At 56.3% G+C, this 27,998-nt stretch overlaps 1 protein-coding gene across 11 annotated transcripts in view; it reads left to right on the forward strand.

Annotated features, from left to right (window-relative positions):
* IQSEC1 (IQ motif and Sec7 domain ArfGEF 1) overlaps nt 1-27,998 on the forward strand; it is a 391,698-nt gene that overhangs the window by 333,083 nt on the left and 30,617 nt on the right. For all 11 annotated transcript variants that reach the window (XM_038003508.2, XM_007985283.3, XM_038003511.2 and 8 more), the window contains 2 exons: nt 13,626-13,920; nt 18,715-19,964. In XM_038003508.2, the coding sequence (XP_037859436.1) occupies nt 13,626-13,920; nt 18,715-19,964 (1,545 nt within the window). Of the gene's footprint in view, nt 1-13,625; nt 13,921-18,714; nt 19,965-27,998 lie in introns of those variants that run through there.

Consider the following 27,998-nt stretch of genomic DNA (forward strand, 5'->3'; position numbering starts at 1 on the left):
CTGATCTCAGTATTCCAGGTTCCTTGGTGACTTGAGGCCTGTGGGACAGTGTTTTCAGCGCAGTGAGCATGTGTCTGTACGGTGGAGAAACTCACAGTTTCCATAGTCGTTTGGTGTCTCCACAACCCAGCTGCAGAGCAAAGGAGGGGTGTGGACACAGCTCCACAGTCACGGGGCTCTGCCAGGCTGGGCTGCGTGTCAGCCGTGTGACTGTTGAGCCCCTGTCCTCTCCAGGCTTTGGTGCTCCCACCTGTAAATCAGAGAGCAGCAGCCCTGCCGTCGGCCTGTGGAGTTGTGGGAGAAAGAGAAGACAGCCAGCTGTGCCTTGGCACCGGGGACCTGTTCTGCCCTGCTCTGTGGCTCTCCATCCTGAGCGCGGGGCATCCTGTCCTGACCCCTCTGTGTTAGGAGTGCGGCATCTCCTTCCAGGGTTGTGCAGGTCCCCTAGTCACTAGCAGCATCATTCATTCATTCAGCAGATTCAGACTGAGCACCTGCTGTGTGCCCAGCCCTATTTAGGCACTGTGGAAACTTCAGTGAGGAAAACAGACAAACACTGCCCTTCCGGAGCTGACCTCCTCATGGGGAGAGACAGAAATAAGAAAGCAGGATAAAAGATGGAGTCAGATATGGAGCCGTGCTGTGAGGAAACCTAACAGAGATCCAGGGAGATGGCCCCTGCGGATCCCTTTTCCTTCCCTCCTGCTGAGGGAGACCTCTCTCCCCCATGTTTGCCATGCAGCCCCCATCAGACGCCCTGTGACATTCCCCAGGGCCTCTCCCAGCCTGGGCTCCAGGCTGCCATTGATCCACAACCACTAAGGCCCTCGGGCTCTTTCCCATGGAAGCCCCTGAAGCTGTGAGGGGGCAGGGCAGATCTGATTCCAGGTTCTAGGGGCTGCCCTCTCATCCCCAGCCTGTCTCCTAGAACCTGCATTCTCATCTCCCAAACCCACTCACGTCCCTGGGCTCTTTGAGTGAGAGGGCCTCACAGCAGCCATGGAGGGTGGCCTGGCCACTGCAGGCTGACGGTACTCTTTAGGTTTGGGAGCGAGGCCTGGGCTGGGGAGGCTGGAACCACCACCTCCCTGGGGCTGGAAAGACTGCCTTTGACAGGATAAGGGCTGCCTTGGCTGTGTGGCCCTGGGTTCACAGGGCATAGAGGCCTTTCTTTCTGCCCTGCCTGGCCATGTGCTGATGAGAATAAGCCCTGTCTGAGGACAGGAGGTCTCTCCTGAAATAATTACCCTCCAATTAGGCATGGCATTAGCTGTTGGTGGGGCTTCCTGGAACACTCCCACTGACTCCACTGTGAGGCCATGAAGAGGCAGCCTTGCCCCCACTGTGCAGTTAGGAAACCAAGGCTCAGAGAAATTGGGGTTCCAACTCAAGTGTTGGACTCTAGCCCAGAATGTTGCTGCCACTCCTGTCATGACAACATTAGGGTGGTAGGTGCCTGACGGAGCTGTACAGAGTGCTCGGGACCAGAGGGCAGGGGCAGTGCGAAAAACTGCATCTTCCTTCGTATGGTTGGGTGGCCTGAGAAGCCCCCTGTACCCTGACTGCTGCCCGACTCCTCATGCCACCTGCCCATCTTGCCAGCAGCTGCTGACATATAGGGAGATGCTGAATGTTGGATCAGTAAGCAAAGCTCTAAAAATAGCCTTCCGCTTTGAAAAGTTCATTGTTCGAGTCCTATATTTTTCTACATATATAAAAGCCACTTCTGGAGGCTTTTTAGTCGTTAAAGATAATGCTACAGCCTGAGGCGGAGCTGGGCCGGGCCTTATCTGGGCTTCAGCAGGGCAGGCCTGAGGCCAGGGCAGGGGGATGTCAGTGAGGCCGATCTCCGCCCAGGGTCCTCTTCTCTGGAGGCAACTGGACAGTCAGCCTCAGTGTCCCCCGCGGATGGAGGCCGGGCTGCCACGGCATTTCCAGGCTCTGAGGGGCCATTGGACAGGTCTGTCTACGGCACACGGAGACCAAGAGGCATGGGGACAGCGCTGTGGGTGTGCTCCCTGCAGCCAGGCACAGGGTTGGAGGCATTCTGCGTTTCCCCCTGGCTTGCTCAATTCAGACCTAGCTTCCTGAAATTGTCCCTGGCTGAGCCCCACCTTGCTGGGGGGATGAAGGATCAGGCCCCGTCAGCAGCTGACTGGCCTCCCTCCCTGCCCCTCAGAGAACAGTGAAGCCCCAGAGGAGGGTTTCAGCCCTCTAGTGGTATGCCCACCCACCAGCCCAACCTCTTCCTCCTGTCAGGGTCGCTGCCTGTCACCATTCGTATATGCTGAGGTCTCTTCCAGCTTAAACCACATGCCTTCTTGGAGTCCTCATCCCTCTTCTGCCACCTCCCCATCTTCTCTTCCTTCTCAGCCACATCCCTCCAGTTGTCTTCAGAGGCCTGAATAGAGTGAGGGAGGGAGCCAGCAGACTTGGGGAAGGCTGCGCTGAGCAGCAGGAACAGCACCTGCACAGGTCTTGGGGTGGGAGCATTCCAGAGCGGAGAGGAACAGCCAGGAGGCCAGGGGGCTGGGCTGGAGTGGCCAGGGGGTTCAGAGGAGGGTGGCAGGAGGAATGGCTGGGTCCCGCAGAGTCTCCTGGGTCAATGGGAGGTCAATGGGAGGTCAATGGGAGGTCAATGGGCTCTAAATCCCACCAAGTGAGAGGAGAATGTGGTCAGGATTGTGTTTTAACAGGACCCCAACTGCTGGGTGGAGAGGAGTGGGGTGGGGTGGCATGTGAGGCTCGAAGAGCCTGGAGAGGCCGTGGCAGTCACACAGGGAAGAGATGAGGGCCACACAGGCTGGCAGATGCAGGATCTGTGTTGAAGGCGGAGCAGCCCGATGTGCTGACAGATGGGGAGGAGGGTCTGAGAAAGAGTTGCCAAGAGTGACGCTCAGCGAGTAGCTCCGAGGACCCCAACCACACCCCACTGAGATGGCAAGGCTGTGGGGAGCTGGCCTGGTGTGGGGAGCTCAGTTTGGAGCCTGAAGTTGGGCTGTCTACTAGGGCTCAAAGGGGCAGTGCCTGGGCAGCAGGATGTCTGGTTTCTTGGGTTCCTCTGCAATTCCTGGATATCCTCATTTCTCCAAACCTGGGAACTGGGTAAATGCAGAAACCCTCCTGACCTTCCCCCGCTGTGCCCTGTCGGGGTGACTTCTGGGTTGTCCCGTTTTAGATATGGTGCTCCTGGTTAGCCAGTGGAAGTCACATGGGATGTTTAGGTGGCCGTCACCTCGTGCCAGTGCTTCCTACAGATTCTTACTCTAAATCTTTCCATGTGAGGGCCACAGCCCCACCATCCCCTCTGTCCCAGACCTTGGCAGCATCTGGAGGCTCTGAGCACGGGACTCAGCGTCTGTGCCCATTACGTGTGCTCCTCCAGGGCTCACTCGTTCCCTCTCTGTCCACCCTCCCCAGGTTTCCACTGGGGGTACTGCGACTGCACCCCTCCTGCTCACCACCAGGTCGTGTTCATCTGAACCCTGCCTGCCAGGGGAGGCAACCAGCGTTGCTGGGCCTCATCTAGAATGTCCTCACCCTACTGCTCTCTAGGAAGGACCTCAGGAGTCTATAAGTCCTTTTGGTCAGCAGCCAGGCATCATTCTCCTAGAACTGCTTGCCAGGCTGTAAGGCTTTAGGCATCGGTGGGGATGCTGCCTCCCCTCAAGACCAGAGAAGGGGGTATGGCTGACTGGCACTGGAATGGCCTCCCCTGGGAAAGCCCTCACTATTCCTGTCTTGCTGACTACACCAGTTAATTCTATTTCTCTTCTTTTATTATAATTTTTTTTTTTTTTTTTTTTTTTTTTTTGAGATAGAGGTTCACTCTGTTGCCCAGCTGGAGTACACTCCAAGTTTCACTCTGTTACCCAGTAGTGCAATCTCAGCTCACTGCAACCTCTGCCTCCCAGGTTTAAGCAATTCTTGTGCCTTAGCCTCCTGAGTAGCTCGGATTACATGCTTGCGCCACCATACCCAGCTATTTTTTGTATTTTTAGTAGAGATAGAGTTTCATCATGTTGGCCAGGCCAGTCTCAAACACCTGGGCTCAAATGATCCATCCTCCTCGGCCTCCTAAAGTACTGGGATCACAGGCGTTTGCCACCATGCCCAGCCCTTTTATTATAATTTTTAAAAAGTGTTTTAGAGGCAGGGTCTTGTTCTGTGGCCCAGGCTGGAGTACAGTCATGTAATCATAGCTAACTGCAGCCTTGAGCTCCTTGTGCTCAAGGGATCCTCCTGTCCCAGCCTCCTGAGTAGCCAGGACTACAGGCATGAGACACTGTTCCCAGCTATTTAAAAATAATTTTTGGCCAGGCACAGTAGCTCACACCTGTAATCCCAGCACTTTGGGAGACTGAGACGGGTGGATCACGAGGTCAGGAGATCGAGACCATCCTGGCTAACACGGTGAAACCCCGTCTCTACTAAAAATACAAAAAATTAGCTGGGCATGGTGACGGGCGCCTGTAGTCCCAGCTACTCAGGAGGCTGAGGCAGGAGAATGGTATGAAGCCGGGAGGTGGAGCTTGCAGTGAGCCGAGATTGCGCCACTGCACTCCAGCCTGGGGCACAGAGCAAGACTCCGTCCCAAAAAAAAAAAAAAAAATTTGGCTGGGCACAGTGGCTCACGCCTGTAATCTCAGCACTTTGGGAGGCTGAGGCAGGCAGATCACGAGGTCAGGAAATTGAGACCATCCTGGTGAACACTGTGAAACCCTATCTCTACTAAAATTACAAAAATGTAGCTGGGCGTGGTGGCGGCACCTGTAGTCCCAGCTACTCGGGAGGCTGAGGCAGGAGAATGGCATGAACCCTGGGGGGCGGAGCTTGCAGTGAGCAGAGATCACGCCACTGCACTCCAGCCTGGGGTACAGAGCGAGACTCCGTTTCAAAAAAAAAAAAAAAAAAAAAAAATTTGTAGAGATGGAGTCTCATTATGTTACCCAGGCTGGTCTTCAACTCCTGGCCTCAAGTGATCCTCCTGCCATGGCCTCCCAAAGCACGGGGACTATAGACACTTGCCATCATGCCCAGCTAATATTTTTTAAAAATGCTTTGTGGAGACAGGGTCTTGCTATGTTTCTCAGACTGATCTCAAACTCCTGGCCTCAAGCAGTGTCCCACCTCAACCTCCCAAAGTGCTGGGATTGCAGGCATGAGTCACCGCAGCTGGCCAACTTTATGTCCCTTCTTTACACACTCAGTTTTCCTTTGAGGTCCATTTCTTTGTGTCCTTGCATTCTGCTCCTTGGGGCCAGGCTAGCTCTTGGGGACTACCTCCAGTCCCGAGAGCATTCCAGAGTGGGAAAGACTAGAAAAATGACATGGATTTGAATCTTGGCTCTGCTCTGTGCTCTGCAATCCTGAGCAAGGATCACAGTGGGCCCTTCCTGAGCCTTCATTTTCTCATCTGGAGAATGGGAAGAGCAGTGCTTTCTTGACGGGCTCATTGCAGGGGTGAAATCTGTGTACTTAGCTCGTGCTGGGCTCCCCCATTGCATAGTGGCGTAGTGGGTGAGCATATGTGTGGGTGACCCACCCCCAGCCACATCAGCCCAGAAAGACTGATTTTTCCAGACCCTGCTTGAACACCTCCACTAACCCTTAAAGCAGCCCCTTCTTAAATTGCTGAACTGTTCAAAACTGCTAGCTGTCTGAAGCTCCTGCCCCTGGCCTCACAAACCCACCTGTTCTCTCTGCACCAGGACCACCCTGCGGAGACCTGGCAGGGGTGGCGGCCGCCCCTCTCCGGCTGTGCCGTCCTTGCTCTTGCTCAGAGGATGTGCCCCACCCGCCCCCCAGACCCTGCCTGGCTGTGTCCCATCCCTCCCCGAGACGGGGGCATAGAGATGAAGATAGCCCGGTGCAGAGCAAGACCATCCCCTTCCTTCCTCTGGGTGACTAACCTTGGTTAATGTGGCCTAGGCAGAGAAGAGCCACAGAAAGCCCCAAGAGGGAGCTTGTGAAGGCTGGAAATGAATTGTGCCTGCCCAGTCTAGGCTCCCTTTCTGGAAATCAGAAACCCTGAAAGCAGAGTGTAGGGGAAGCCACGAGGCCTGGAGGCGTGATGGGCATACGTACTTCAGGAGGCTGTTTTGCTCTGGCCTGTGCAGACTGCCAGGAGTCTGGCCTGAGGCTGTGGCATGGACATTTAACCACAGACAGGCTTTCAAGATTGCCTGCTTCCTCTAGCATGGGGCCCGGCCCACTCTGAAGAGGGTGGCTTTGCTGTGTGATGTGGCCACCCGCTGGCCATACATGACTACGCTTATTTCTCTGATTTATCTCATAACCATGCACAACCCCAGGACCCCTAGGCTCTGGACCCAGCCCTGTCCAAGCTGCCAGCAGCATGCTTTTCCCCTGAGCAGCTGGGCAGGAGAGGCCCTGCTGTGGGGTCAGGTCCCACACAACCCTGTCTTATACTCACCACCTTGACTGGGTGACTCAACTCTTCCATCCCTGAGTTTGTCATCTGCAGAAGGGAGCAGTCCTAGCTACCTCCCAGCGATGGTGGTTGAGTTACAGGTCATGTATTTTAAACACACCCGCCACGGCATCTTGTACCTGGCAGGTTTATGGAGAAGTTGCTGCTATATAATTCAGACCGTGTATATCTGTGTTTGCGCATGTATATGTGTGTATATACATGTGTGTATGCCCCCTCCGTAAGAAGTTGCATAAGCACAATGGGTAAGTGTTTGGGCTCCCTGGCCAGACTGCCCATATGCCCTTGGAGATGGGTGCCACCTCTCCATGCCTGCAGGGTATTGAGAGCACTGAATGGGTTCCATATACAGCTTAGAACATCACTAACCATATAAACATTCGCTGTTACTACCATTGTCGTTGTCGATGTTGGGGGTGAACAGTAGGTCACTGCTTTCATCTTGTCCCCTCATTGGTGCCCAGAACCTCCCCTGGCTAACATTTTTCTTGAGAAAAGTCATTCATTACTTCATAGACCATAATTAGAGACATCCGTGACTGAGAGGCCACAGCCCCCCTGCCCTGACTCACTCCCTGGCGAGTCGAGACGTGGCATCCAACAGGTCTGGGCTGAGGGGCTGGGGTTGGACTGTCTGCCTCTCTCACCCATCCCCATGAGCTCCTCAGTCCAGGGAACAGGCCAGTGGAGGGTCTCTGGGTCCACCCTGGGGTCAGGCTCCCCAGCCTGGAGGTGGGTGTCTCGCAGAGACGGTCCCAGCAGCAGGCAGGGTGCAGGGCAGGTGACCCTGGCTTGGGGCACTAGGCTTGTCTGCCCTTCTGCCTCCAGCTGCTGGGACTTGTAGATCAGAGAATAACCCGAGACAGTCATTGAAAATGAGCCAAGCACTTTCTTAAGGACCTCACTGTGTCAGCTCCACTAAGTCTCCACAGTCCTGTGAAGTAGATACATTAATTACCCCCATTTTAGAGGAAAGGAACCTAAGGCACAGCATTAGTTCCCCCTGTGGTCACACAGCTGGTAAGCAGTAGAGCTAGAATTTCACCCAGGAGCCTGCTTTGCCCCTTGCTTGGCAGAAAGGCCGGGTGGGGCGGGGCAGCAGGAGGAAACTCTTCAAGTTGTGTTCTCTGTTCCTGCGAGGTGTCCATTGCAACACTGTCCTGTAGGGATCTAGCGCCTCACCCAGCCGTGTCCCCACATAAAACTCCACATACCACCTCCATCACAGGAAAGCATGTTTGGAAAACTGGAGATGGGAGAAGAGCTTGGTGACCTTCCAGTGACCAGCACTTGGAGTCCCTGGGCTGGGAGAGGAGGGCTTTCTGTGCCTGAGCCAGCAACGGGCTCTGGGACAGAGTATGGATGCATCCACAAGCAGCTCCAGGCCCTTATGTGCTCTCTGGCCCTGTCCTGGGCCTGTCCCACCACCGGGGGCCCATCCTGGACATATAGAACTCGTCTCATGGGAAGGAGCAGGCCTCCTGCTCCTGGCCATTCCCATCTTTGCTGGAGGCCAGGGCTTTGGGGGATGCTTGGGCAGTTGTCTCCCACCCTCACAGAGCGAGACTTCCCCATGGTGCAGGTGGACTACACATGAGATCAGGTGATCCCCGGGGTGGGGAAGAGTGTGTGGAGTAAGGGTGGCCTTGTGGAGGAAGTGGGATTAAGCTGAGACCTCGGTGTAAAGATGGCAGACTCAGGTCGTATGGCACTGGGATAGAGGCTTCCAGCCAGGATTGGAGTCCCTTGTACCACCTCTCTGACGGGTGTCTGACCTGCTGCAGCTTGCACACCTCCGATGACAGAGAACTCACCACCTCCTCAGCAGCCCTAACCACGTGAGAGTGTCCTTCATCGGGTCGGGTATTGGCAGTCATAGTTCTGCCTGCAAGAGAAATCTCTAGCCTCAGCTTGTCAGCCTGTCAGAGGCTTGATGATGGGGATCACATCATCTCCCCGAGCTGTACAGCCCCGGTTCTTGATAGTAGCATATTGTTATACTGCTTCCTGGCATACCGTTAGTTGGCCTTGGCAAATAGAGTCCATCTCACATGCTAGCTGGGATCAGTTGTATGGAGTGCTGTGTTGGAAGGAGGCTGAAGCGTCATCTAAGCTCTTTAGGAGGGAGTCTGTGATCAATTAGCAATGTCTGCCCAGGAGGAGTGGGTGGTGCATGCATGTGTCCCAGGTCTGCCATCCCTGCCCTCAGGCTCTGGACTGTCTGTGCACTGTCTTCTGCTGTGTCTGAGAACTGTGGCGGGCAGCAGGGCTATTTTTGCTCCTGGCTTGTTATTCACGTTAGTGACTGGCTTCTCGGCCACATCATAACATCAGCTCACATTCCTCTTATAGTCCACAAAGAATCCCCAAGTCTTTTTCATAAGAAAAGCTATCAAACTAGATCTTTCCCCCATCTTGACGTTATTTCCACTGTGCATACAGAATTAATTTAAATCATCCCCTTGTCGATGCTTATTTAGGTTATTTCCAGATGTTTATAATCAGAAACAACACTGCTGTGAACATCTTCATATGTACTGCTGCACGCATTGGTCTTATTTCCTTTGTACAAATCTATGGAAAAGGGCTGGGCAGCAGCCACCTAACTCTCATAGAATGTTCCAGAGACTCTGAACTGCCAGGAATTTCAGGGACTTGGAACAGGTGCCTCAACCCATTCCTTGGTCTGCATGTGGCCCAGGTGTCTGAGAGAGATAATAAATTCAGGGGTACAGTTAAGGACTCACCCTGGTGTGTTCCCGTCCTGTTCAGTGGGCTGGGTTTGTGGGAGAAGCATCCCCAAGGCAACTAAAGTGGGTGGTGAGATGTCGAGTAGCTGAGCTCAGGAGGTCGGGGCAGGGATATGGGAGCCAGTCTGGCTGTTCTCTAACCCAAAGTCCCACCTAGAGACTCATGTATGCTGGTAAAATGTGACTGTCACTTTACAGCCAAGCTCTGTCACTAGGGCATCTGTGTTTCTGCCCTAGAAAGGGAACAGTTGACATAGGATAGTTCTTCCTGCCCCAAGAAGAAACTGGGTAGAGCTGAGTCCTAATCAGGAAGGTGGGGCTGAGAGCCCAGAGCTTCAGAGTGTTGCTGTAGAGCAAAACATCTTCACGAGTTCAGCCAGAAAATAGTCAAGCGCCCACATCATTTAAGTTTGATAACTTCCTGTACTGATGTATACTCCTTGCAGCAGAGTCCTAGAGTGCCCATGGCTGCATGTACTTGTCAATACTGGGCATTTTCACTTAAATTATCTTTGTGTTTATCAGTTCAGATAAACTCAGAAAAGCTTCTTTTTTAGGGTCTAATACTACACTGCGTAGCTGCTGATTGGGGCCATCAAGAGATGATGTCCTCTGGCTCAAAGTTGGTTCATAGCTACATGGAAAATTCCACGCTGTGCTCACTTTTGTCCACATTTGCTGAAGATCCCTGTGGTGCCACACTGGTTGCAGTAGGATCGCCCAGACATTTCTTTCTTTTGGGATGGTTTGAAGTTGGGTTTGATTTTTTTTGGAGTGTGGAAGGGCTGCCACATTGCACAAGCTGATGCTATTCAATAGACTCAACAGGACCTGGGGACAGATTGAATGGGGGCGTTTGAGTCGGGGAAGGGACTAAACTGATGACCCCCAGGACCCTGGCTCCGGGATGGAAGGGAAGACTGGGTGACTGTCAGACCTTCCCTTCCTGGAGAGGGAGGCCCAGCCTCTTCCAAGCATATTCAGGACCTGCTGACCCAGGGCAGCCAGGAACCCAAGAGTGCCCAGAGCGGAATCTTGGGCTGCCACAGGCCCAGAAAGTCTGCCCCAGGCCACCACCATCGCAATCCTATCCCCAAAGATGCCCTGCCCCAGGGCCCAAAGCCACCCTGCACTACCAGCGCCAGGCACTCCCATCTCCTGCCCATCCTGAGTTCAGTGGCTGCCGCCTGATCTCTTTCCACAGCCCTGTCTGCCCCACACCGCGGCCAACTGGGAACAAAGGCCCCTCTCAAGTTCTCAGGCAGGCCTGGGCCCTCACTCACCCCCCACCGTCAGGGAAGGATGCCCTGCTCTGCCTGCTCACAGGGGTTCCAGGCCAGGTTAGAAAGGGCTTGGTGAAGGGTAGATTTCCTTCGGACTTGAGGTGAACATTACTCCTTCATCCTGGGTTGGGGGGCAGCACAGTGAGGGTCCCACACTCCCCTCCCTGGCAGAGCCTTCCTGCAGCTCAGCAGCAGCCCGTGGACCACCAAGGGGCTCCCTGCTTCAGCTCCAGGGACCTGCAGGGAAACCACCTGTCCATCTCTGTGCTTCTGTGAACCTAGGGTGATGAGACTGTTTTGAATCCTCCTCTTAGGAGTGGAGGCCCGGCTGCATCTCTTTAAGGACGATGCTGTTGTTTCCTGTCAGCCTTTTGCTTAGAAGCACAGATTTGGCCCCTGACTGAAGTGTTTCCAGTCCAGGGCGTGTGTGATGTGTCCCCAGGCTGCAAAGACAAGGCGAGACAGAGGGAGGTGCACAGGCCTGGAGCAGAGGCGTGGGCTCTGGGGTCAGACAGTGTGGGATGGGCTTCCCGGCTGAGGCTGTCACTCCCCTGCAACCTGAGGCTCACTGCAAGCTCCACCTCCTGGGTTTACGCCATTCTCCTGCCTCAGCCTCCGGAGTAGCTGGGACTACAGGCGCCTGCCACCTCGCCCAGCTAGTTTTTTTTTTGTATTTTTTAGTAGAGACGGGGTTTCACCGTGTTAGCCAGGATGGTCTTGATCTCCTAACCTCGTAATCCGCCCGTCTCGGCCTCCCAAAGTGCTGGGATTACAGGCTTGAGCCACCGCGCCCGGCCGATGTAGAGAATCTTAAAGGGTGGTGTTCCTCAGATGGCTTGAAGGCATCGAGTCTAACCCACCGTGTTACTGATAGAGAAACTGGGGCCTTGTAGGGAGGGGCAGCCTGCCCTGATTCTCAGTCCAGTGAGGGCAGAGCCAGGCAGAGAGCCCTAGGCCCCTCTCTTCATTCAGGCTCTTGCTCAGGAGGCCTCTGTCATGGCCCAGCTCCTGGGGAGTGGGATGGGCATCCCCTGCCTGACCCTGAGGGCCAGAGCCAGAAGTCTTGCCCTAATCTGCGGGCCGGAAAGCAAGTGCCGAGATCCACAGCCCAGCCCTGGCTCATGGCAGAATTGGCAGCAAAGAGCCGCCACTCCCTACCCCCTGGGCCACTGACTGTGTTCTCTGCTGGGGCCCCCAATCCGGGCTTCCCTGGAGCCAATGACAGTCACATTCTGCACTGGGCGCTGGGGTCCTGCAGGCCTCATGAGGAGCAGCAGGGACAGAAGCAGAGCAGAGCAGGGCTGGACCTGCTGCCCCAGGCTACTGTGTGCAAGGCCTTCTATTGGTCTGAAGAAGGCACTGGGAGGGAGGATTGCAGCTGCGTGGGGTCCGTGTGCCCACCTCTCTGCTATGCCCATCTAGTGGGACCTCCAGCCCGGCCCCTGGGAGAGAGGGTCTTTCAAGGTCCTTCCAGCCCGAGGTTGAGTGATCTGACAGGGACAGGGCACCTGGCAGGCTGACTGGACATTGTGTTGGAAACTGTGACGTAACTCTCTCCCTTCCCTGCTCGTCCTACACTGAGAAGCCACCTGCAGCGGAAACCAGCGTCTGCATACAGTGAAAAGGCTTGCGAGTTCCGAGTCGGGATGAGCTCGTCAGCCCATCCCACAAGGCCCCATCAGGGGCCCTGCTCCCCCATGGTGCTTGGAGACGTCAGAAGAATGTGTACATGTTGCAGGGACAGAAGGTGGTGAGGCAGAGGGGAACACCGGGTCTCAGAGTCCCATCACTTGGGCTTGAACGCTGACTCACCTACTTCCTACCTGGGTCACTCTGGCACCCCCTGTAGGCCTCAGTCTCCTCACCTGGAAAGGGGGAGTTGATGGTTCCTCTTTGTAGACTGCTTTCAAGATTTAGAGAAAATGTATATACAGCATTGTATGAGTTTCTGGACTCGCCGTGACAAACACCACACACGGGCACCTTCAACCACAGATGTTTATTGTCACACAGCTCTGGAGGCTGGAAGTCGAGGATCAGGGTGTAGGCAGGGTGGGTTCCCCGACGGCCCCTCTCCTTGGCCTGCAGGTGGTCTTCTCCTCCATGGGTCCTCGCATGCTGCTCCCTCTGTGTGCGTCCATGGCCTCATCTCCTCAGCCTACAAAGACACCAGTCAGGCTGGATCAGGACACCCCAGTGACTTTATTTTAATGTCATCACCTCCACAAAGACCCTGTTTCCAAAACACAGTCCCGTGCTGAGGTGCTGGGGGCCAGGGCTTCAACACACACATGTGGAGGGCACAGTTCACTCACGGCAACCACCAGCACAAGGGCTGGCCCCATGTAGGCATACAGTACAGAATCACTTTTGTTAATTATTGGAACTTTTTTTTTTTTTTGATGGAATCTCGTTCTGTCGCCCAGGCTGGAGTGCAGTGGCGCAATCTCGGCTCACTGCAGGCTCCGCTTCCCAGGTTCACGCCATTCTCCTGCCTCAGCCTCCTGAGTAGCTGGGACTACGGGCGACCGTCACCACGCCCAGCTAATTTTTTGTATTTTTTTAGTAGAGACGGGGTTTCACCATGTTAGCCAGGATGGTCTCGATCTCCTGACCTCGTGATCTGCCCGCCTCGGCCTCCCAGAGTGCTGGGATTACAGGTGTGAGCCACTGCGCCCGGCCTTTTTTTAAAGTTTTTAAATCAGTGGTGTATTTAATGCAGGTGGTAGGAGAGAAGGTGACAGAACTGGCTGAGTCAGTAATTGCTGAGCACCTACTCTGTGCCAGGCACTGCTCTAGGCTCTGGGGATGATCAGCAACCCAGTGACCAAAACTGCCATCCTCAGGGAGCTGGTATTTGCACGTGGGTGATGGACAGTGAGCAAAATCAATGAGGAAGGTGTATGGGATGTCAAAGCGTGGTGCGCTTCACAGAGAAACTGAATCCGAGTGGGTGGGGTGCTGAGTGGAGGGGCTTTGCAGGGTCCTGCCAGCTGCATGTGTGGACTCAACTGTGGGGTGTGAGAAGAGTGGGCATGGGGGCTCCTCCAGGAGCATGGTGGGGTTGCACCCCATGGCCCAGCATCGTGTTCAGGTTTCCTGCTCACCAGAAGCTTCTCGCCTCTCTCTCCTCTGCAGCGTCGAGGGCGAGGCCCCCAGCAGCGAGACTGGCACATCCTTGGACAGCCCCTCGGCCTACCCCCAGGGCCCCTTAGTGCCTGGTTCCAGCCTGAGCCCAGATCATTACGAACACACGTCAGTGGGAGCCTATGGGCTGTATTCGGGGCCGCCGGGGCAACAGCAGCGCACGCGGAGGCCCAAGCTGCAGCACTCGACCTCCATCCTGCGCAAGCAGGCCGAGGAGGAGGCCATCAAGCGCTCACGCTCACTCTCTGAGAGCTATGAGCTCTCCTCAGACCTGCAGGACAAGCAGGTAGGCGAGCACAGCCCCTTGGGCCACACATGCGAGCACAGGGCAGCTCTGCCCACCGTGTATGCCCCCACCAGGCATGGTGGCAGCTCTCTCCCATAGACTCGAGTTGGGGTGTGTGTGGGCTGAGGATGAGGACTCTGCCCCAGTTCCAACTCCACCTGTGGCTGCTCTCAGGAGCCTCTTGCCCCAGCTGGCTCTTGCTGGCGTGTGTGAAGGACCTGGATTGTCTGGCATTCCTTCTGGGGACTTCCAGAGAGTTGTCTTCACATGAGGCCTTTGCCATGGCCCAGGTTCCACATCCTGCGTGGCCCAGATGTGGGGGACCATGATAGGTATCTGAGCCCAATGTCATCGGGACACACTGGGTACGTGGCTGGCCACTGAGGTTGTAAAGACCCAGGAGAGGGCTGAGGGAGGGAGGTCCATTGACAGCATGAACAGCACAAGCTCTGGAAAGAACCTCATCTACGGCCAGCCAGGGGAGGCTGCTTGCTGTACTCCTCCTGGCTCACACCTCCCTACTCCTGTGGGAAATCCCCCCACTGAAGACTGCACCCCTCCCCCAGGGGCCTTGGCCCTTAGGGGTGGCCCAGACCCACAATGTGCTTAGGCTCGAGGGAGGACAAGAGGCAGCCTCTCGGGGTTGAACCAGGAGAGGAGAATCCTGGGGTGCAGAGGGAAGAGCGAGGACCTGAGCAGTCCCTGGGGAGGCCAAGAGCTCTCGCTTCCAAGTCCCTCCAAGTGCATGTGCACAGTAGGTGTTTTAATAAGGATCTGAGTGAATGAACAGATGGGTGAGTGAGGGAGTGAGCGAGCCAGTGCATGGACAAGCCCCATAGCAGTTTCAGGCTTCAAGAGAACCTGAGCTCCCAGGCAGCAGCTCTGCAAGCTTGCAGGGGCAGGCTGGGGAGGGCTGTCAGACTCTCCCCAGCTCCTGGGCACTGAGCTCTAGACAGCTCCTCCAGATGCCCAGGTGGCCGCCTCTGCCCCTCCTGGCCCCAGGGCCCTTTCCCATCTTCCCCAGACTCCATGCTGCAGAAGCCACCTGGCCTTCACTCCCACCCACACCCATCCTGTGGCCCCACCCGCCCTCTGCTTGTTCCCAGATCTTCCTAGTTATCCTTTTTCTTTAAAAACAATTTTTGGGGGTTTTATTTGTTTGTGTTTGCTGGGAGTATAGATTCAAGTTGCCCTGAATATGTGCTCCCCTTTTTGTCCTTTAAAGAGTATAGTTCTGGGCCTGGTGTGCCCCAACTTCCTAAGGGAGTGGTGCAGATACTGCCTGGGGTTGCAGGATCATCCCCTCTCTTGACAGGGAATCCCCCATCAGCCCCCTCCTCACCTGGCTGTCGGTGCTGCCCTGCAACTTAAGCCAGGCTGACACAGTGCAGAGCAGCTTCTGTTCCCTTTATCCGTGATGCCCACATCCAAAGTGGACTACGGTTTATAGTAAGAGATGTTGGCAGCAGAGCCATTTAAACAGAAAGGAGAAAGGTTGGGACTTAATAGAGGCCTTTGAAGAGAATTATATGGTTACTGTGGGCCTAATAGGACTCCAGCTATTCATTTTCATTCCATGCGTATTATCTGAACGCCCACCACACACCAGATACTGTGCTGGGTGCCCGTGACCGAGGCAAGGCCCCTGCTCTTGAGTTCCACTGTGGCACAGGAGCTGGACAGGAGCAAGTTAGCAATGCAGAGGCAGTTGACTTCCAGAAAGTGATGCAAACTCTAGGGATTCTAAAAATTGGGGAAAGAAATCGGGTGGCTATGGGAGGCGACAGCATTCGGTAAAGCTGGTTGGGAAGACCTCTCTAAGGTGGCATTAGAGCTGGCTGTTCCAGGAAGAGGCAACAGCTGGTGCAAAGGCTGCTGAGTGTGTGAGATGGAAAGGAAGGCCCGGAAGAGGTACCAAAGAGGTGAGAGGGAGGAGGCAACATCAAGGACCACTGAGCATTCGATGCTCCACCGAGCTTCCTGGAAAACTCAGCAAAAGTGGGAATGGGACAGATTGCATGGGAATCACTAGATGAAAAAGTAAGGTGCCCGATTCCATGAGGAGTTTTAAGTCTGGATAACAGAGTCCGTTTAGTGAAAGGAGCCCAAGGGCCAGTCTCCTGTGCTCTTCTGGCCCCTGGCGCACTGTGCCCTTCAGTGGCTTTCTGTCCCTGAAGCAGGAGACTTGAGTGGGTGTCAGGTACTGTCCCTGTGTCGTCAAGAAGTGACATTCTTCCCAGTTCCTCTTCTGCACTGCTCAGAAGTTTGCCTTGAAGGGACAAGTGAGGGCCGAATGGGGGAGTCCTGGCCACGGGTTCGACTCCTCTATCCAGGAACCACATGCCCTGGGCCAGCGGCTTCCCTCCCCTGAGCGTCTTGTCCTTGCTGAGAAGTGGGGTAGCGAAACCCCTCAGGAGAGCAGAAGCTGCTGTGAGATGGGATGAGGGTGTGGGGGTCCCCAGCACACATAGTAGATGGGCACATGTTAGTAGAATCCCCTGCACTGGGTCCCAGGTAACTTTTTGACCAGGCCTGGCAATAGTTCCGTCCCAGAAAGAAGAATGACCCACAGTAAGTTTGGGCACGAGGAAGAGCAGCCCCAGGTCCATGTGTGGGGACCCTTGGGGAAGAACTGCCAGGGGCTTTGGTGAACAAATGCAGAGCCCATTGCTGCCTTCCTGAAGTCCCTTCGCCCCCGATACACACAGATTTGGGCAGGAGGTCTCAGGAAAACGGTGGCTGCCTGGTCTGCGAGGTCCGGAGCCAGCAGGCGAGAAGGCCCCGTGGGGAGCTCTAGGCCAGAGCTGGAGGTCCTGGTGCTTGTGCTGCCTACAAAGTAGAGTGAGGGAAGAATGGCTTCCCAGATCCCAGCCTTGGGTCTCTTATGGGCCCCGCGGGCTTTCTAAGTTCCACTCACAACCCAAAAAATGGAAACTTTCTGCTTACAGTTGTGGAAGTGAAGTCATTTCTTGGATGGCGTTCAGTAACAGGGCGAGAGAGAAAACAGACTCTGGCCTGGGATTGGAAAAGTCATTTTGATCTGCTCCCCTCAAGCCCCCCCAGCTCTTCTCCTCCACCCAGCCTGCTGGGACCACCCAGAGCCAGGCGGCACGCATGGGCATGCAAGGCCTCTTGTGGCTCTGGGCCAGTCTCCCTGGTGCAGGCCGCAGCCTTGGATTTGTTGGATGTCTGTTTGGCATTGTTTCAGTTCTGCGCCTGCGGCTGCCTGCTCTCCTTGACAGACCCCTTGCTCCTCAAGTGCAAGGACCTCCATGCCTCCCATTCCACCTCCAGGTGCGACGTGATGCCCAGCATGTAGTGGGCATCTGGGACCATACAGGCAGGTGCAGCGCTTTGCCTGGTTCCTAGCCCCACATCACATGCCCACGCCACCCCAGCACCCCAAGAGGCCTGGCTTGGCGGAGAAGCCAATTCCTTATCTTGGCCGCAGGAATGTGTTCATTGTCCACTCAGGAGCAAGATGCAGGGAGCGGCCCTCAGGGCCCTCCTTGGTCACGGGTGCCTCAGAAATTCAGGAGGTCTGCGTGTCTCACTGAAGCACCCGGGGTTCACCCCATCCCCTCCCTGCATGTAGCCCAGCCCTCACAGGAATGAGCCGTGCAGCCCAGACGAGCCATTAGGAATGGCGGTGCTCATGAGGGAAAGCCAGCTCCAGAGCCTGGAGGCCTCTTGAGTATGTGTTGAGTCTCTTCTCTGGGCCACAATTTGCCCATCTGTAGAGCAAGGGAGCTTGGGGGCTTTACAAACTGTAAATCCCTTCCCAGAATGCAGCTGAGTGTCTTTCCGGCCCAGCTACCCCTGTGCTTGGCATGTGCCAGCCCTTGGCCTCTGTCTCCAGGGCTCACCACAGTCATAGGTCCCAGCACTGTGCCATTTAATAGACGAGGAAACCGAGGAAGCGCATGGGCTCAGGGCTTATTCTGGGTCACCCAGCTACCAAGGGCCATCCCAGATTAGAACTCAGGCACCTGGCCTCGAAGCCTGCTTCTCAGTGCAGCAGACCCCACAGGTCTCCCTGAAACTCAGTGACGCCGCTGGCCACAAGAGCTGCCTGGTTGGTGCTGTGGAAAGGAAATGAGTCCAGAAGCCTGTGGGCCTTGCTGGAATCTTTAGCCTGTCTCTTGACCTGTGCATACTTCCAGGGTCTCCAAATGGGTTTCATTAGATGGCATACCTCAAAAATGCGTCAGGGCCAGGGGCTTCTGTGACCCAAGACACTGGGGACACTCAGCATAGTGTATCTCACTGCCTTTTAAAGTTTCTTGAGGCCCTGCCTCATGGATCACCTGAGGTCAGGAGTTCAAAACCAGCCTGGCCAACATGGTGAGACTCCATCTCTACTAAAAATACAAAAATTAGCTGGGCGTGGTGGTGGGTGGCTGTAATCCCAGCTACTCAGGAGGTTGAGGCAGGAGGATCGTCTGAACCCAGGAGGCAGAGGTTGCAGTGAACTGAGATCACGTCATTGCACTCCAGCCTGGGTGACAGAGCGAGACTCTGTCTCAAAACAAACAAACAAACAAACAAACAAACAAACGGGTCTGAGAGGAAAAACATGGTTGCACTCATTTTAACTTGATGCTTCTCTATCCAGTTTGACCTCGGGACTCATATTTTGCATAAGCCCACCAGCATCCCTCAGCAGTTGCTTTGACCAAGTTTGGGACCTTCCCAGGTTGCACAGCTGCTTGGCTAGGAAGTGGGAAGGAGTTTGGTAGATGTCTCACTGTGCCCACATGCAGGGCTGTTCTCATTCTCCTCTCCCACCCCCAGGTGGAGATGCTAGAACGAAAGTATGGGGGGCGCCTGGTAACCCGCCATGCGGCCCGCACCATCCAGACGGCGTTTCGCCAGTACCAGATGAACAAGAACTTCGAGCGCTTGCGCAGCTCCATGTCAGAGAACCGCATGTCGCGCCGGATCGTGCTGTCCAACATGAGGATGCAGTTCTCCTTTGAGGGGCCTGAGAAAGTGCACAGCTCCTACTTCGAAGGGAAGCAGGTCTCAGTGACTAACGACGGCTCCCAGCTGGGAGCTCTGGTGCCCCCTGAGTGTGGTGACCTCAGCGAGCCGACTACCCTCAAGTCTCCAGCCCCCTCTAGCGACTTTGCGGACGCCATCACCGAGCTGGAGGACGCCTTCTCTAGGCAAGTGAAATCACTGGCCGAGTCCATCGACGATGCTCTCAACTGCCGCAGCCTGCACACTGAGGAGGCACCGGCCCTGGATGCGGCGCGGGCCCGGGACACTGAGCCCCAGACAGCCCTGCACAGCATGGACCACCGCAAACTGGATGAGATGACGGCCTCGTACAGCGATGTCACCCTGTACATCGATGAGGAGGAGCTGTCTCCCCCTCTGCCCCTCTCGCAGGCAGGGGACCGGCCGTCCAGCACTGAGTCGGACCTGCGGCTGCGGGCTGGGGGCGCAGCCCCAGACTACTGGGCCCTGGCCCACAAAGAGGACAAGGCTGACACGGACACGAGCTGCCGGAGCACACCGTCGCTGGAGCGACAGGAGCAGCGGCTGCGGGTGGAGCATCTCCCGCTGCTCACCATCGAGCCACCCAGTGACAGCTCCGTGGACCTCAGTGACCGCTCGGAGCGGGGCTCGCTCAAGAGGCAGAGTGCCTATGAGCGCAGCCTCGGTGGGCAGCAGGGCAGCCCCAAGCATGGTCCCCACAGTGGCCCCCCGAAGAGCCTCCCCCGGGAGGAGCCTGAGTTGCGGCCCCGGCCCCCCAGGCCCCTAGACAGCCACTTGGCCATCAATGGCTCGGCCAACCGGCAGAGCAAATCTGAGTCGGACTACTCAGACGGCGACAATGACAGCATCAACAGCACATCCAACTCCAACGACACCATCAACTGCAGCTCCGAGTCATCGTCCCGTGACAGCCTGCGGGAGCAGACGCTCAGCAAGCAGACCTACCACAAGGAGGCCCGCAACAGCTGGGACTCACCCGCCTTTAGCAACGATGTCATCCGCAAGAGGCACTACCGCATCGGCCTGAACCTCTTCAACAAGTGAGTACCATTGGTGACCCTGCAGGGTGGGCAGCCGTGGCTTGCTGGGCCTCGGCAGGTGGGCGTGGCTGGATCCTTCCAAGCACAGAGCTTGAGGTCCAGCATGGCCTGTGAGCATAGGAAGCTGCCGTGCAGGGTCGGTGGCTAGGATACTGCCAACCTGTGCACTGAGGATCCAGCCCTTCCTGGAGCTGCTGTTTGGGACAGCAACACACACAGGCTGAGCAGGGGCAGAATGGGAGCTTTCTGTGCTGAAGCAACTTGAGTCCCAGGCACTTCCATCCCATCACCCCTGAGTCCACCATAGCAAGTGGGGTATGTTGGGCCTTGCCCTGCCCAGCTTTGGATGTCAGGCTTAGGGGTGATGTGGGACGCAAAGGACTTTGAGCAGGGGTATGACCGGTTGTGTCACTGGGGGGCAGGGGCAGACAGGCGAGACCCGGGGCTATGTCTTGTAGGGGACGCAGACCAGACCTGGGACCATGTCTGGGGGTAGGAGTGCTCGGGGCAGTTGGCCAGACCCAGAACCGTGTCCTGGAGGGAAGGAACTCAGACGCAGGCCAGACCCAGGGTTGTGTCTGGGGGTCTTGGGGAGCTGCATAAGTTGGGTTCATGGAGTGACTGCTCCCCGAGGGTGTCCTGGAAAGGTGCCATCGACCATCCTGACAGCAGATCCAAGGAGCGATGGGTATTTAAAGCAGACTATTCTTAGCACAGCCAAAAATAGCAAGAGGAAGGGGAGGAGGGCTGAGCACTTGGCCTGGGTAATGTGCAGGCTCCTGTCCAACCTGAGATTTCTCGTTATTTCCACTCCCTGGGCCACTGGGATTTGGCCTCATCAGATGCTGGCCTGGGACCAACTCCCCTGGGCTGGTGGTTCCTGACACACATCCGGGGAGCCAGGGGCAGACGACAGTTTTCCCAGAAGGTCAAACTAGGGTGGTGAATGGCGCAGTGGGACCTGGCCATCTCAAAGCCAGTGCCGAGCTGGCTCCCTGTTCTGTCTGCCCCCTGTTCTCTCTACTCCTAAACTGGGGGATAGCCATTCCTGGGACACATGGAAGCACTATCTTGGGGTGTCAGAGAGGCCTGTCTCAGGAAGAGCCTCTGGGGAATGGTGCATTCACTTGGGGCCAGCCAGCGGCAATGGCTTACTGGTTTGCTCAGCTAAGAACTAAGAGCCTTGGACATCCCACATCTACCAGGATGCTGTCTTCTGTGCCTCCCATCTGCCTGTGGCTTGCTGCAGAGTACAGCTGCTTTCACTGCTGCACAGGCCACGGCCAGAGCAATGCACTGGACAGGGGAGGGTTGCGTCCTACTGGCCCACCTAACACGGTCCCTGAAGTCTGTCCCCACTGCTCCTGGGCACAGCCCAGCTCCAGGATCATCTCTCAACCCAGGACCATGTCCCCTAGAGGGGAGACTGGGATAACCAGGGGCCCCTGCAGAGTGGACAAGTGGAGACCAGCAGTGGGGAGACAGGAAACCAGGAAAAACCACCTTCCTCAACCAGCCAGCTTTGGTCTGTGTAGATTTTTTCTTATTCAGTTAACTTTTAATTCTCTGTGTAGCACGTGAATACATTCTTCACAGAAAATGCTTGTCTTGCAGCTCGATAACATCCTCTTGGACTCAGCATGTTGCAGTCTCTCCTTCCAGATTTTTTTCCTGTGCATTTGTGTGCACTCCTGGGAACTCTAGACAGCCATGGTTAAGAACACAGCTTGGGGCCCGGCTGTCTGGCTTTAAATCCTGGCTGTCCCCCATCCTATCTCTATATCCTTGGGCAGCAAAGCCCCCCGTCCCACAGTGGCCGCATCTGTGAAATGGGCTGATGCCAGGGGCACCCTCCTCCCAGGGCGGTGAGGGTGAAGTGTTGGTCCGTGTGAAGTGCTGAGAGCAGGACGTGGCACAGGATAGGGCCTTACTATGTATTAGCTGCTACTGTTGGATCCTTGCTGACATCAGTCGGGGCCTGGGACTGTGACATTGTCTTATGAGGGTATCGCTGGGCTCTGCACACAGGCTGCCTTGCGCCTGTGTGCTGCTGAGTGTAGTCCCCACCGTGGCTATAGGTTATTTAGCCAGTTGCTTCTAGCTTTTCACAACTAGCACTAGTGTGACGGTGGTTGTGATCCTTACACACCCGCCTGGGAGGCCCCTTGATCAGATGGCTGGAAGTGGAATTGCTGGGTCTTGGCACGTTTTTAATTGAAGTAGGAACTGCCCTTTCCCTTCCCTTTCTCTGGCCTTGCACCTGTGTACCACCTCCACTTCTCTCCCTGCGGGGTGGTATGTCCTGGCCTTTGCCCGGCCTCCAGCACAGCTCTCAGTTTCCACCCCTTCCCAGCAATGAAGCAGTGAGCATTCCTGGCACAGGCCTCTGTCTGGAGGGATGCCCCCTTAAAGGGAATCATGTACCAAAGTCGGAGAGCCAGCAGCAGGCGGGGAGGAAGAACAGAAATGAAGCCTGAGAAAGTGGTGTGGGTTGGCAGTGAGGGCATCCCCGGGGCTGCCGAGGTCTACCAGGCATCCAGATGTTCCTCTGGGCATCTGCCGCTTACTCGCACCCAGCCCAGCTGACAGCCACACAGCTGATCTGACTGGCGGTGCTGTGGGAGGGTGGGGGTGCAGGAGCCAGAGGCAGGAGGATTTCAGCCCTGGCTCTGCCACCTATCAGCTGCAGGACCTGGGGCGACTCCCTGAACTCTCTGAGTCTCACTGCCTGCACCTGGAAAATGTTTGTGCAGTGGATGGCAGCTGTTGTGGTCAGCGAGAGCTTCTGTGTCCAGAGTGAGTGCCAAGGGAAGGGAGCTTCCAGGGCTGGGCTTTAGGAAGACCCAAACAGGCATTTTGATGGACCAAGCAGTCAAATAACGAGATTGGCTAATCCTTCCATGTGCTGACGGTGCGCCAGGCGCATTTCCCAGGGCCTGTCGTGCGCTAACGCACGTTCCCCTGTGCAGTGGGTGAGCTGAGTCTCACACAGTTGGTAGGCGACTAGGGATGTCACACCCTGGCCACTTGGCTCCTGAACACATCCTCTTAAAATCCATGGTGTAGGAACTGCTACCACAGGTATAGCCCTGGGCTCCCTACCTCCTCACTGGGTGACAGATCTGTAAACTGGGTCCAGGAGGCAGAGCCACACCATTTGTGGGAGGCCACACAGCCCTGCAGCACGTGGAGCTGGGGCAGGTGCCCAGCAGGGACCTCACTGAGTCTATCACCTCTGCATTGGAACCCCACCCCAGCGTCTCCTGCTCCTGTACCTGGTACACACCCTCAGGGGTACATGCCTGGCTGTGTCCACTTCCTCTCTGTCACATTCCTCTCTGGAATGACCCCAGGTGACCATGTCACAGGTGAGCCACCCCAGACCTCTCCCGCCTCTGCAAGAGCATCCTTGGCCCCAGAGCTGCTTCATGATGACACAGGCACCCTCAAAAAGGAGTGAGAAGCTTGTCTCTGAGGAACATGTATGCAGGGCCTGGGTGGCCACCTGGTGTTACAGTGTGGTTGGACTGCTTGGCTAGGAGCTTTTCCCAGGGGCCCCTGAGGCCCTTCCAGCACAGGGCCCTGTACCTGGAGGCAGCCCCTTTTGTGGACCTGGCCTCCCCTACACTCGGTGCCCAGCCCCTGGGGCCCAACAGCCTCGGGTCCCATCCACCTGCTGGAGCTACTGCAGGAGGGAGGCAGGGGATGCTGTCGCTGGGATCCTGCAGGTAGCGTGACTGTTTCACCCTTCCAGCGCACCCACAGGGGGCCATTCCCCTCCACCTATGGGAACAGGGCTCAGAGAGTGCCCCTGATCTGCATGCTCTAGCTCTGTGCTCCTTGTGTTTAACGTGTCTGCTGTCGTTGATAAAAATAGCAGTGAGCAGAGCCGGCCTGTGCAGAGCCTGGACCAAGTGCCAGGCCCCATGCCAAACACCTTCCGCCTATTGTCTCACTGAATCCCCATAGCCATCCTGGGAAGCGTAGGTGCAGGCAGCCAGGCTGAGAGCCCAGGCCCAAGCTCAAGGCCACACACCAGAAGTGCTGGGCCCAGAGCATGTGCAGTGCTGCTCCCGTAGCCTGTGGTGCTGATGTTGTAAAGGATGGGCTCTCTTAGGAGCACTTTGAGCTGGGTCTTTGGAGGTTGGGACCCCCCTCCCCTAGACACGGGCCACTGTGGCCTGTGGCCCTTAATGCTACCCACAGCCCAGGATCGTGAGCTCTGGCCTGGGTGTGAGATGGCTGGTGCTGAGCCTCAGAGAAGACAGTGCCAAGGGAAACTCTGCAGGGGGTGCCTGCCACACTTCAGAGGGTGATTCTCATGCCTTCTCTCTGGGATCGATACCAGGGAAGCCACTTGAGTTCACGCTACCAGAAAGTGCGGTGTAAAAGTAAGAGCTGGATGGAGCAGGCAGCCTCTGGAGGTGGCGAGCTTGCTGGCCCAGGCAGTGTGGGAAAGGCTGGAAGTGGCACCTCTCTGCAGGACCCGGGGGGGACTCGAGTCTGGGTTGCTGCATTGGAAGGGCATTTCCAGGTATGCAGGGACTCTCCGAATGCTGAATTTGGTGAGTCTGTCCTCACCCCCACAAGCAGTTACCAGGTGGACTCAGACCTCTGACCACGGAGATCCTCGGGCACTCCAAACCCTGCGTTGGGCTCTGCGTTAATCATGGCCTTCTCTGTTTCATGTGACAGAAACTCTATCAAACTGGGTTAAGCAAAGAGGCTTTACTGGTTTATGGACCTGAAAAGTCCCGGGTATTTCTTGGCTCCATCTGCCTCAGGGTTGGCCCTGCCCCTTGCCAGATCCTCCCTGACCCAGGACAGGAGGGCCATCCGAGGACCCCAGGCCTGTAGTCTAATCTCAAGGCAACCCCAGTAGGAGGGAGAGAGATTATCCTCCCCTCGTCGGCTCCTTCTGGCTCTCGTGCTTGTCCCTGAACCACTTACTTGGGCAAGCAGGATGCAGGGCTCTGACTGGCCTGGAGCAGAGAGTAGAATCTGCCCACTGGGTCGTAGGGCCTGAGCTGGAGGGTACGCTGGGAAACCTGGAGGCTGAAGCTAGGTGCTTGGGCATCCATCCACTTCCACATCTCTTAGGCATCCTGAACAGTTAAAAAGGACTGGAGCCAGGCACAGTGGCACATCCCTGTGGTCCCAGCTGCTTGAGAGGCTGAGGCAAGAGGATCACTTGAAACTAGGAGTTTGAGGCCAGTCTAGGCAACAGAGTGAAACCCATGTCTTAGAGAGAGAGAACCCTTTTCTGGATCCTGCACACCCCTGCTGGGAAAATATCAGGGTAAGCACTCAGTGCTTGGCTTCAGCAGGTACGTGTTCCCCACATGCAATCCACAGCCTTGCAGCAGCTCTTCCTCAGAGCCTCACACAGCTCTCTCGCCCCACCAGCAGCTCAGCTTGCAGCTGAAAGACAAGGAGAGATGTGTGTGCAGGAAGTGACTGGTGCAGTCTGTGCTCACCTGTCATACTTGAATCTGAATCAGCATCTGATGTGAGGAAAAGCTGGCTCAGCCAGCTTTAGAGGAGGCAGCTAAGGCCAGACCTGGGAGCACACAGCAGGGATGGAGTCAGAAGCCTCTGACAACACTGCCTGCTGGGGCATTTTAGAGGGCAGCAGGGCCAGGGGTACACAGGTGGGTCAGGTATAGATGGTGAGAATGTTACAGGCAGCACCTGTTAATGCTGGATCCTTACAGGGTGGAACCAAGAAGAGCTAAAGAAAGAGTAACGGGTGTACACAGAGGGACTGTGGGGATGGGTGACTGTAGAGTTGGACAGACTGGATTTTCAGCAGCAGGAAGGGCTTCCGGAGGGTAGAGGGACTTTTTAGGGACTTCTGGGGCAGAAGCATGGATTATAAGTCGCAGCACCCTTCATCTTGCTGGAGCCAGTTTTTTGACCCTTCTGTGCCTGCATTTTGTTACCTGTCAAAGTTTTTGCATTGGCTGTTCCCTCCACCAGGGACCTGCCCAGGCTCAGTGCCATCTCGTCAGGGCGGGCTTTCCTGCCCATCCTTCTGCCCCTTCCAGCTGAAGTCAATGTCATCCCAGCTTTCTGTGGCATCACCCTGGGTGGGTTCTTCCAGCCCAGGCCTCTTCTTCCAGCTGTGAAGCCTGAAATGGTTTCTGAGGCCTGAGGCATGGTGCTTTACGAGTACGAACTCATGGATTCTTCACAGTAACTCTGTCGTGTGAACTGTTGTCATCCCCATTTTACAGAGAGAGAGAGAGGCTAAGTTACTCACCCTGGGTCGCCCAGCCAGAAGTGGAGCTGAGACCGAAGTACGGGCTTCTTGGCTCTCCCAGCCATGCCCCTGATGCTTGTACTGTAGCATATTCTTGGACTTTATCTACTTCTATATCCCTCTCTAACTAGAAAGCATGTTTTTTGAGGATGGGGACCATAACTGTGCTAGCATAGCACCTGGCCAGGGTAGGTACTTGACAAATGTTTGTGGAATGAATGAAGGCGGTGGGTGTCCATAGGGGACCGCACAGCTTCCCCCTTGAAGTGACACAGACCCCTCAGCTCGCAGTTCAGTGGCTGAAGCATGTCCTGCAGCCCTCTCCCCAGGGCAGGCGGGAAAGTAAAGTCCTGCTGCAAGAGGAGGCGGTGGGGGTCCGAGGCCACACCAACGGCCCACCTTTGGCCTGTGTGATGCTTGGCAGACCTCGTGGAGCTCTCTGAGGTGGGGTGCGAGTAGATGGAGAACTCACTACCCAGCAAGGCCACCAAGGACAGATTGGGGAAGGAAGGGCTTCATTACACAGGCTAGAAGTAGGGGAGGGTAGCAAGGTCTAGATAGCAGGGGATTCCCACCAGTAAATGCCCAGTGCCCCGGCCATCTGCTGTCAGGGAGGCTGTTGAGGACCTGTCCCTCCTGTAGGGAGCCTTGGGGGGACTCCCAGCCCCACCCTGGAGCTGGCCCTGGCTGTCCAGCTGCAGCTCCTCCCCAGTTCCCCTCAGGTGAGTGGCGAGCTCCTCATCACTGGCCCAGGCCTCCTCACTGAGCATCCTCACTTCTGCCGTATCGCCCTTGAGGCCTGCTGGGTGGAATCCATGCCCTGCACTAGGTTCAGGCTAAAAGCTGATGCCATCCTGGACTCACTGCTCCTTGTCCTTCTTGTTCCTACCCCCACTGTCCCCACCTCGGCCACCCCCCACCCAGATCCATCAGCAAATATCGACACCTCTGCCCTCAGACTGTGTCCTCGACCCAGTCCCCTCCCACCTCTGCTGCAGCATGGCTGGGTGCCCACAGGAGCCCCCCTCACTCAGCTGCCAGCTGGGCCCTGGCCCGCGATCTCCTCAGCATGGCATCGCCCATGTGGACTTAGGACCCCCATCACCACCCTTTTCACAGCACGCCGGGGCTTCTCAGCCCACTCGAGAGAAAGCCAGACCCCTCTCCATGGCCTGCAGCACAGTGTGGTCTGCCCGCCGGCCCACTGCCCCCTTTGCCTTCCCCCGGGGTCCCTGTGCTCAGCCCTGGAATAGCCTCTCCGATTTCCCCACCCACCTCAGGGCCTTTGTCCTCACTGTCACCTCTTCCCAGAAAATTGCCTGATCCCTCAGTCTCTGTCCCCTGCCCCCTGCCCAGACTAGGCCTCTCAACTGTACCCACAGGGGCCCATGACTTACTCCCAGCCGGTGTTCGCCAAGAGGTGCCTGGCCCAGCAGACACATGGTGCTCACCTAATCCTGAAGAGCTCGCATGCCCACTTCCCACAGCGCCTTCCCCTCTTCCCTTTGTGCTCTGAGTACCTCCAGGGCCAAGGAGCCTTGTCCTGGAAGTCCCTGGATGTGGCATATCGACACCAGAGGGTGGATGGAGGCAAAAAAAAAAGAGCAGCTGCTGCCCGGGGAAGTGACAAGGCGGGACCCAGCTGGGCCTGGACCTGGTCACTACAGCAGTGGCCTGGAGGGACCAGACAGCCTGGGTGGAGTCAGAGCATGCACCTGTGTGGGGAAGGGACCAGGCAGCAGGGGGTGGGGATAGCCCAGCCCAACTCCCAC

Source organism: Chlorocebus sabaeus, chromosome 22 (assembly GCF_047675955.1).
Source record: "Chlorocebus sabaeus isolate Y175 chromosome 22, mChlSab1.0.hap1, whole genome shotgun sequence".
Classification (NCBI taxonomy): Eukaryota; Metazoa; Chordata; class Mammalia; order Primates; family Cercopithecidae; genus Chlorocebus; species Chlorocebus sabaeus.